Consider the following 9693-nt stretch of genomic DNA (forward strand, 5'->3'; position numbering starts at 1 on the left):
AACTGGGTGGTTTTCAAATGATTTGGAAGCAATGCGGAGAAAATACCTACTGTGAGCTTTGGCGTATAATAAACATTTCACTTTTCTCAAGTTTCAGCAGGCTCCCAAAATGGTATAGGGCAATAATAGGGCAAAGACTGGGTCAGTATGAGATAGAGGGCATTTTATTGGACTAGGGGATTTGTGGGAGTCATCGGTGCTGGGCGCTGGGCCAGGGTGGCACGGGCCATACTCAAGGCACCCTCTCGGGTGTGGTGCCCACCAATGAACCCACTGGTGTGGACAAAGATGCAGCCAGGAATCCCACTGACCTGGTCCAGGGCCTTATCCCGAAGTCCCCGCCATGGCTCTGGCAGGGGCAGCCTACAAGTGAGCAGAAAGAAGTAGTTGGTGGGAGCAAATGCAGGCCTTGAGGAGCAGAGAGGAGAGGGAGCACCAAAGAGGCCCAGGTTAGTGGCCCCCTCTGCTAAAGGGCTGAAACAGGCCTGCAGGTCTGCAGGGTGGTCCTTTAAGGGCCTTACCGGCTCTGGAATGAGTGGGGCTCCTTGGGCACACACTGCACCCGCCACTGTCCAGCCTGGTCAGTGTAGATAACAAAGGCGATGGTCGCCGGGGGGGACAGCCCAGATTCCAGGTGGTAGAGGTGCTCCTTCCAGGGGCATCCACCTTTTGCCAGTTCTACTATTTCCCCACTTGGGTCCACCTGAAAGGGAGGTGTGGCTGGAAGGTTCGGGGTGGAAGCAGGAGCCCCGGCCGACCAGCAGCTGGCCAGCAGTCACTAATCTGTGAACCACAGGGCCTCTTCCCAGGCCTGTACCTGGAATCGCTGGACCAGGGCCTCTTCCACCAAGGCCCGGGCTGGCAGCCAGCTGTGCTGGTAGAAGTCTACTCTCTGCAGAAACTCCTCACGAACTAGATCCATCGCACGCTTGAACCCAGCCTGGGAATCGTGGGAATCAGAACCATGGTGCCGGCCCCAACTTTCGACTTTGCTAGGACTGGAAAAGGCAACCACTCTCATTTCCTCCCCCAAAGTACTTACATGCCTCACAGTCCCTTCCCCCAAGGCTCTCCTTACCTCTGTGTCTTGGTTGGGCTGGTTCCAGGTAGGATTAAGCCGAGCAACCCGGGCGCTCAGTGTGGTGGTCAGCACGTATCTAGGCTCTCCCTCCTCCCACTGGGAGATCCCATTGTCCACTGCATCCACCTCCTCCACGAAGTTCTCATACATCTAAGGCAGCAGCAGGAGAAATGCTCTTGAGCATACCTGCCACTTGCATGAAGTTGTGTAGGTCTCAAAGTATGTGCATGCACTCTTCCATTTAATTTTTCCAACAGTCCTATGAGGCCTCTCAATGTTCACTGGATGAGCAAAGGGGGAACCGGGGAGTTCAGCAGCTTAAGGTCAGGCTATCAGTGCTGGGGGCTGGTATTCAGATCACCTGACTTCTAATCCAGCACTCCCTCCATTACCCTGTAGAGCGTGAGTCAAGGCCAATGTGTGTGGGGTTCGGGCTGCTGACTTTGGAACAAGGAAGGTCTTGAGTTTCACGAGGGGCTCCATGGGAGTGGATGGGTCTCCAGGTGGGTTGAGTAGGCTATTTAGTGACCTGGTGAATGAGGCACACAGGGGTCTGGCCAAACACAAGTCAGGTGGGAGAGTGCTGGCTGAGACACTGGAGCTGGGATGCAGTCCCCGGGAAGCCCAGGATGTGCCACATGGTGGGAACAACTGGTGTACCTCTTGAGCCTGCAGAAAGGGCAGGACAGCGCCTCAAGGGTCTGGGGATAGAAGCAACAGCCTACAATATCAATATGTCTGCGGTTTGCAGAAAAGTGGTGTTCTTGGGGACAGCTGAGAAAAACTCTATGCCAGCACCTCTTGGTCTGGGCCCCAACATGATGCTCAGTTAAACTTGGCGTAACCTACTTTAATTGCTGAGAAGCCCCTCTGTAGAAGGGAAGACTGACCCAGGTAGTCTAAAGCCAGTGTTCCTAAAGCTCTAGTCAGCCATTCATATGTGTTACTTGTTTGGATCTACTCCTGCTGTGTCACAGGGGCAGATGACAGGCAAGCTGAGACAGAATGAACTCAACGGCCTCTGCAAAAACCAGAGTTGACTAAATCTGAAGTTTGACTTACTATTTTTTTAAATTCACTTGTTTTGAGAGAGATAAGAGTGTACATGCATGAATAAGGGAGGGGCAGAGAGAGGAAAAGAGAGAAGCCCAAGCAGGCTCCAAGCTCAGTGCAGAACTCGACTCGGCGTTCAGTCTCAAACCGTGAGATCATGACGTGAGCCAAAATCAACAGTCTACTGCCCACCCGACTGAGTCACCTGGGCGCTCCTGAAGTTTGACTTGTGAATTTCATAGGAGGGGGGTCAGGTAGGTGTCCTCAGAATCCCTGTTTGATGTGACAATTGTGCCAAGACGAGTGGCCCCATTTCTTCCCCAGAGCAGGAACGTGTTGACCTGCTTGCAGGGGATGCTGGTGGATCCTGTAGATGTTTTCATAATCCAGCCCTTCCCAGCTGAGCTTCCCAATTCGTGCGTCTAAGATCTGCTCCCTCCCTATACAGGGCAGCCAGAACCTCTAAGCCTTCTGCTTCCAAACGTAAGCAGCCTCCTCTATTACCAAGTTGCAGATTGCTTGTGCCTGTCAGGTCAAGAAAAGGACCAGGAGATGCTGCTTTATGGTTCCCAAAGCCCTTCCCCACACACCACCTCATCCACTTCTCACAGCCACTCCAGGATAGAGATGGGAGCGTAACCATCTTGTGAGCTTGAGGGAGAGGGTGCTGAGCTAGATCTGGACCAGGAATCCTAACCCGAGGCCCAGTCCCAGCTGGTGGAGATGTCTATATGGGTCATCTCTGTCCTTGGGTCCCCACCTTGTCATAGATGGTGCCAACCATGCTGTCCTCTTCATTAGCACCCAGCAGTTGGGCCAGCAGCTTGTGCCCGAAGTGCAGATAGATGAGTCCCGCACTGCTCAGCTTGGTCTGCCACGGCTTCCCAGGAGACAGGGAGCTCATGGTCTCTGTGAAAGATCTGAGGAGCACAGGGAAGTGAGGCTAAGGCAGAGGTGCCCCAGTAAACCCACTGTGTGCACGCGTGCGCGTAGGCACGAGTGCGTCAGGACGCTGGAGCTGGGAGGAGGAAGCCCAGCTGTGAAGGCTTCAGCTTTTCCTTGGGGTTCAACATGGACCTCAGCTTGGAATCCCCATTCATGCATGCGTTCAACAACGGTTTACTGAATGCATATCACATGCCAAGGTTTGTGTTTTAGACATTAAGGTTTAAAAAAAAATGACCTAAGACAATGTCACTGCCTTCAAGTTCATCTACTAAAGGCAGACAAGCGCACAAATGACCAAATGAATGCTCTAGCTACATTATTAACAAATATAAGGGAGAGACTGGGGAGGAAGTATATTCAGGCTAAAAGATGAATTACTAGGTGTCATCAGTCAGACAAAAGGTGACGGAAAAAAGGTGTTCCTGGCAGATGGAACAACATGTAGAATGGCCAAGAGACAGGTCTTTTCCTGAAACTGCAGAAAAGGCAGCTCAGATGTGAGGAGTGGCAAAAAATAAAGCTGGATGGGTCAGCAGGGGCCAAGTCATGGCAGGCCCTATCTGCTGTATTTTGGAGCTTGGACTTGATCTGTAGATAGTGGGGAGCCACTGAGAGACTTCCAGTGGGCAAGGGCCTGTTAGAGCACTGTGCCAGCCAGCACACAGAAACAAATGCAGGATTAGCTGCATTGCTGTAGGTGAGGACGGCAGGAATCTGAATTCTCAGGAATCTGAATTCTCAGTGGCACAGAGCATAGGGAAAGGTAGGACAGCTCTTGGGGAAGAAGAAACCACAGCTGTGATTTCTAACTACCAGTCCATCATAATCCCCTAGGGAGCTCATGTTTTTGCTTTATTAGCATTCTTTACTGTTAAATAGTGAGTAAATAGAAAAATAGTTATATAAAATGTCTAAAATTACTAACCAATAGTAACTCCTTCAGATAAAAGTTCAAGAATAAGCAAACCTATATTGTTGATGGAAAAAGACATGTGCTGAACTACACAGTGGAACAAGGGCATGATGGACACAAAATTAAGGATACTGCTTATTTCTGGGAACACGGGGATGGGAGCGGGAAGAAGTACTTGGGCACAGATGCAAAGGTAATGGTAATGTTCTAGTTCTTAGGTTGGGAGATTGGTTCTTGGGTGTTCATTACAGGTTTTACATTCCAAAAATGTATATTCTTCTATGTATCAAACACTGCATCATTCAAAAGAGATGTATATAAAATCAAGAGAAAAAAAATCAGTCAATACTGTCAAATGCCACAAAGAGGTCAGGTAAAGTGAGACCTTCGGCCAGCAGCCTAAGTTGGTGTTGAGGTCACCGGTGCCCTTTCCATGAGCACTGCCAGTGGAGAGATTGGGAGAGGACCAGCTAAATGAATGAATGGAATGAACTAGAAGGGAGGTGGAACTAAGGTCAGCTCTTCTTTCGAAGATAGGCTTGGAAGGGAGGGTAGGAGATGAGGCCATAAATACCACATCATTTATGAATGTACTAAGTACACTTAGAAAGGAAGAGAGGGAGGGGCGTTCACTTTGGAATGTCCCCTCTGTAAAGAGACCTTTCGTACTATTCTTCCCTTCTAATCTTATACTCTAATAAAGTTGCCTGCTGTAAAGAGAATTAAAATAAAACAGCCTCATAATCTCTCAGCGATCACCACTTTAAACAGTGTGGTGTATATGAGGGAGGGTTTTGTTTTTCCTTCACTCCTTTGATTTCCGGAAAGGAGATGGCAGAGCGGAGTGTTAGGCTGTGGGCAAAAAGCAGCAGAAACTCTGGGGTTCTTGAGAATGGCGGTGTGAGCCCCCAGAGGAAGAAGTAGTAACATCTGGAAAGCGGTGAGCAGAAGTGAATGAGTTTCCTGAGCTGGAAGAAGGGCGCTGAGGATGCACGGGAGTGAAAATCTGAGGCCCTGAGGCCATGTCTGCGGGAAAAGCTCAATTTCCTTAGAAAAGCGGGAGGGCAGGAGGGAGCTGGAGGAGGCAGGGGCGTGAGGAGAGGGAAGACGGCTGGACTGGTCCTGTGGACGGTGGGCTAGCCTCCGAAAAGAAAGTCTTCCCAGTGGAAGAGAGCAATGAAGCGGAAGACCACGCACGTCTGAGCTGTCACCAACTACCGGCAAGGACTGATCCGAGCTGGGGGATCGGCGGCGAGGGCGGCGCTGGTGGCAGAGAAGCCTGACCGAGCGGCGGAAGGCGGCCAGTCGGGAGGGGCGAGAGGCGGGCCCGGGAGCGGGGGGAGTCCGCTGGTAAGGATGAGGCGGTTCCCTCGGGCGACACGGGCCGGACCCCCGCGGCGGACGGCTGCCCTAGAGCAGAGGAGGGCAAGTCAAGGAAGGTCAAGAAACGGTACCTGGCAGCTCACCTCTGGTGATGGTCATATCGGTGTCTCTGCGGGTCGTACTCGCCACCCACGTCTACTACGATGTCACAGGCAGCCAGTTTTTCGGGGTCCCGGGTCCGCACGATCTCTGCGTCCTGCGGGGGACACGGGAGGTGAGGAGGCGGCCGGGGGAGCGAGGAGGGGTGCAGGGGCGCGGCCTGCCCCAGAGGCGCGTTCGGCCGGCCGTACCCGGTACTCAGGCAGCAGGCGCAGCAGGGCGCACGCCAGCGCCTCATCGCAGTGAAAAGTGCCGTTGTGCGTCCCGATGCGGGGTGGCGCCATGCGGCTGCCACGGGCTCGCTTGGGCGGCGGGACGGGCTCCAGGCTGAGAGTCCGGGGCCCGGCGCGGGGGACTGGCGGCCGCAGCAGCAGCACCGAAGAGAGAAAACCGCGCAGGAAGCGGTGGCCCATGAGGCCTCCCCCGTGGGGAGGCGGGCTGCCGACCCGGAGGAGGAAGCGCCCGCGCTGTTCCACTTCCGCTCGGCCGTTCCCAAGGCGACCGGCCACGGAGAACAGCGCCGCGCAGGACTTCTCCCCAACTCCCCGAAAGGCCCAGGGCGGAGCCTCCGAAATAAGCACCACCTCACCCCTACAGAGCTGGCTCCCGGGAGGTGCACAGCGTCTCGACCACCGCCCTCCCGTCTCACCACCAGTCCTTTACTCAATACAAGAAAAGACCAACATTCTGCCCAGCTGGCACATTTATTAGCATGAAACACAAGACCCTTCTCTTCCTTGACCCCAGGAAGCCACACCCACAAAGTCCCAGTTTCCTTGAAGCAGGGTCCCTCAGCCCCATTTCTGAAACAAGCTTTCAGGCCTTGGCAGTGGCCTGAGCTGCCCCCAGGGCTGTGAGCTGCTGAATCTTCTGGCTCATCATCTCCATGACAGCTGTGGAAACAAAGAAGAGTCAGACCCTAGTGTGGAGCGAGAGGGGAGAACCCAGAGTTCAAGAAAAGTGAGAAAAGTTCAGGACAGGTAGACAACCAAGTATAGTTCATAAAACTTTTAACAGTGATTCACTGGGGGCCGCACACAAATTTAGAGTCTACAATGGTCAGTAAAGATGATAATCACTGGGACATAAAGATGAACGAAATACAGTATGAAATGATTAAAACATAACCAGAAAATTATACTGTGGACAAGAGTTTTGCCTTGAGAAGAGTGGTTCTCAATCCTGACTCTAACTGAAATACCCGGGGAGCTTTTAAAGAAACACTGACCCCCCAAATCCCCACATCCCCAGGTTGACTTAATTGATTTGGAATGGACTCCAGCTTCCTTTTTAAGCTTCCCAGGTGATACTAATGTCTAGCCAGGGTTGCAAAGGCTAGTCTTTGTTACAGCTGTATTTCTTTCCTGGGTGTTCATTTACCCGTATCATCTCCCCCATTCCATCCCATTAAATAGGAATTCGTCAAAAACAAAGATAGGATTTCCTTCTAAAATTCTCAAGCACCCAACCCAGGAATCCACAAATAGTGAGAATGTAATGCACAGAATCTACATCTGGACATCAAAGAGAAAGACGTGGCTTTAATCTAGCAAAGGGGACACCCCCAGTTCACTCCATGTTCTTTATCATGGAGGTGGAAAGAGGGAAGAGGTGCCCCAGGCCAACCTTACCCTGTTTCATGGCATGCTTTTCCTGTAGAGCTGGTTGGATTTTCTCCATCTGCTTGGTGAGGAAGTCTATCTTCCTCTTGAAAAAGTCCTTGGCATCTTCAGCTGTCTGCAAGGTCAGAGGTGAATGAAGGGCTAAGAGGAGACCCTATGCTGCACTCTAGCTCTTCCCCTAAACTTCCTTTCCCTGCTCATAGGGGAATGCACGTGGTTACTTCCACTCACCTTTTCTACATAGTAGCCTGTTCCCACATCGATGAGGACATGTTCCACATCATGTAGCTTCCCAGGGACATACATCTGAGAAGCAAGGATTAAGGGAAAACTAGCCCAGCAGGAGTCATGATTCCCTGTCAGTTAACCTGCTTGGCCTTCTTTTCTAAAAAGCTTCAAGGCACAAGGACTAGAGTCTGGCGGCCTTAGAACTATGCCTATCCTCTCCAGATGGGGAGGGACAGAGAATTTGGTGTCTTATGGAGAAAATGGCATATGCTGGAAACACTCTGCTCGCTGATCCCATCTCCCATCCTCCAAGCAGTTCTTATAATTCTTCCCAAGGGCCCCTCCAGAAGGACTGCATATAGTATTTTCCTACTGCTGTGGAGTCGTAAAAGTGAAAAGCCAGCCTAAGGGCACCTGGGTGGTTCAGTCAGTTAAGTGTCCAACTTCAGCTCAGGATCTCACGGTTCATGGGTTTGAGCCCCTGCGTCAGACTCTTCTGTGCTGACAGCTTGAGCCTGGAGACTGCTTCAGATCCTGTATCTCCCTCCCTCCCTCCCTCTCTCTCTCTCTGCCCCTCCCCTGCTCAGGCTCTCCCTCTCTCAAAAATAAAACATTAAAAAAAAAGAAAAAAGCCAGACCACTTTCCCTCAACAGCCCCAATCACAAAATCAATAGCTAATTCTTGATGGACTTAATGCTATGTGGCCAATCGCTACTATACTACTTCTGTTGTTTTCTTTGCAGCCTATCAGTTCTCAGCTTACAGGTAGGTGCCCTATTGTCATAACTCACTCATTCAAGTAAAACAATCCAGATTTCTTAGTAACAACAGTTTGGAAATAGCCACTGTTAAGCCAACATCTAGGATTCACGCAGAGCCGACCCTCTTGTTTCCATACCCTATTCTTCTATCGTTCATGTCTTCTAAATTATTAGTAAAAGTGTAAACACACCGGTTTTGTCTTCATATTAGAGGATATTCTCAAACAGTAGAGGGAAATAATCACACCTCAATTCTACATATGGCTGGTGCTCACAAAGCATTAGCTGGATGTTGGCCCCAGGTTAGGAGAGGTACAAAGTGTGTATAATAGTATTCTCAGAATCATGGGGGCGACTCTGGTAATTGAAACGAATCCCACCCTTTCCCTTCCTCCCTCCGGAAAACAGGTGAGAGAGAGAGAGAGAAGGGTAGCAGTTTCTGTGGAAAGGATACAGAACTCGTCAGTGGGACAAGTAATTCTTTCCCTGTGAAAGCAATTAAGACAAACATCTGGGGAAGGTAAAGACGTTAAAGGGAGTTCCAATAGGGCACAGCGCAGAGATAGTAAGAAAAGAACAGAAACGGGACGAAGGGAGCAGAGGAATGTCCTGTGTATTTCAACTCCAGGCAGGCAACATGCAAAGGGCTCGTGTATCGGCGTTCTCTTCTCAGGTAAGGACAACTAGGTTAGAAGGCGGGGCGAAGAGTAGCCGGCTCACCACAACCCCCACGTCGCCTTCACGCGCCTACCCCATACCCTCATTGTTCTTGTTCAGCACGTTCAGACAGTCCTTGGCTTCCACATACTTGGTCTGTACCACCTTGAGCTGGGCAATGGATGTGGACAAGAACTCCACTTCCTGCGGAGGACGGGAGACAGGGTCAGTCCGGGAACTGGAGAGAGAGGGAAGCACTGCCGGAGAGGGGGCTGGTTCTGGGATGGCGTGGGGGTTTCGCAGGGGGAAGGCAAGCATCCCAAAGAAAGGAGGAATGGGGGTGAGGGAGTATGTGTGGGCAGTAGGGAGGTGAGGCGGGAAAGGGGTGTCGGCCGCCTGTCCCCACCTGGTCCAGCTGGTTCTTGAGCATCTCTAGCTGTGGCAGATTCAGCTCGGTGATGTTAACTGACTGCGCCATGTTGGGAAGGACTAACGAAACGGAAGCCGGTCGGGCGAGCAACGCTCTAGCCGGCCACTGCGCATCTCGGTGGATGCGCCCGGGGGCCTCGCTGCGCCGAACATCTCTATGATCCTCCATCCCGGAAGAGAGGGAAGGGCTGGAGTCTTGAACTTTATAATTTTCACAAAACTTCCCACGCCTCGCATGGTAAAATTGTTGCGAACAGGCCTCTTACCCTCAAGGAACTTATAAGAGTCTTCAGAATATCTAGTTCATAACAAAATTGCCAAGTAATGTATGCTACTCCACGTGAGTAGTATAAACAGTGAATATGACAGGTAAGCAAGAAGCCTGGGAAGTTCGCGGGGTCAGTTAGCATCGCAAACACGATGCTTTGGGATCACAGAGTCTGCTGATGGAATGAGGCATGTTATCAACCCATAAGCACAGTACAAGGTTTATTAGTCAAAGCGATATTTTATCATGT

The 9693-nt window shown here is 51.3% G+C and overlaps 2 protein-coding genes across 2 annotated transcripts; both read right to left on the reverse strand.

Moving 5' to 3' along the window:
* Positions 1 to 142: 142 nt before the first annotated feature.
* Positions 143 to 5923, reverse strand: C10H12orf10 (chromosome 10 C12orf10 homolog). The gene is made up of 7 exons (XM_029953452.1): positions 5669 to 5923; positions 5462 to 5574; positions 2895 to 3054; positions 1079 to 1231; positions 818 to 940; positions 522 to 703; positions 143 to 363 (listed from the first exon to the last, which is right to left on the reverse strand). Exons 1-7 carry the CDS (start codon positions 5888 to 5890, stop codon positions 165 to 167), a joined length of 1152 nt encoding a protein of 383 aa, XP_029809312.1. The 5' UTR covers positions 5891 to 5923; the 3' UTR covers positions 143 to 164.
* Positions 5924 to 6162: 239 nt separating this feature from the next.
* On the reverse strand, positions 6163 to 9264 carry PFDN5 (prefoldin subunit 5). Its single transcript, XM_029953453.1, has 6 exons — positions 9153 to 9264; positions 8848 to 8950; positions 8544 to 8575; positions 7331 to 7405; positions 7109 to 7214; positions 6163 to 6370 (listed from the first exon to the last, which is right to left on the reverse strand). The coding sequence occupies exons 1-6, from the start codon at positions 9222 to 9224 to the stop codon at positions 6294 to 6296; spliced, it is 465 nt and encodes a 154-aa protein (XP_029809313.1). The 5' UTR covers positions 9225 to 9264; the 3' UTR covers positions 6163 to 6293.
* Between the last annotated feature and the right edge of the window lie 429 nt (positions 9265 to 9693).

The sequence above is a fragment of the Suricata suricatta genome, chromosome 10 (assembly GCF_006229205.1).
Source record: "Suricata suricatta isolate VVHF042 chromosome 10, meerkat_22Aug2017_6uvM2_HiC, whole genome shotgun sequence".
NCBI lineage: Eukaryota > Metazoa > Chordata > Mammalia > Carnivora > Herpestidae > Suricata > Suricata suricatta.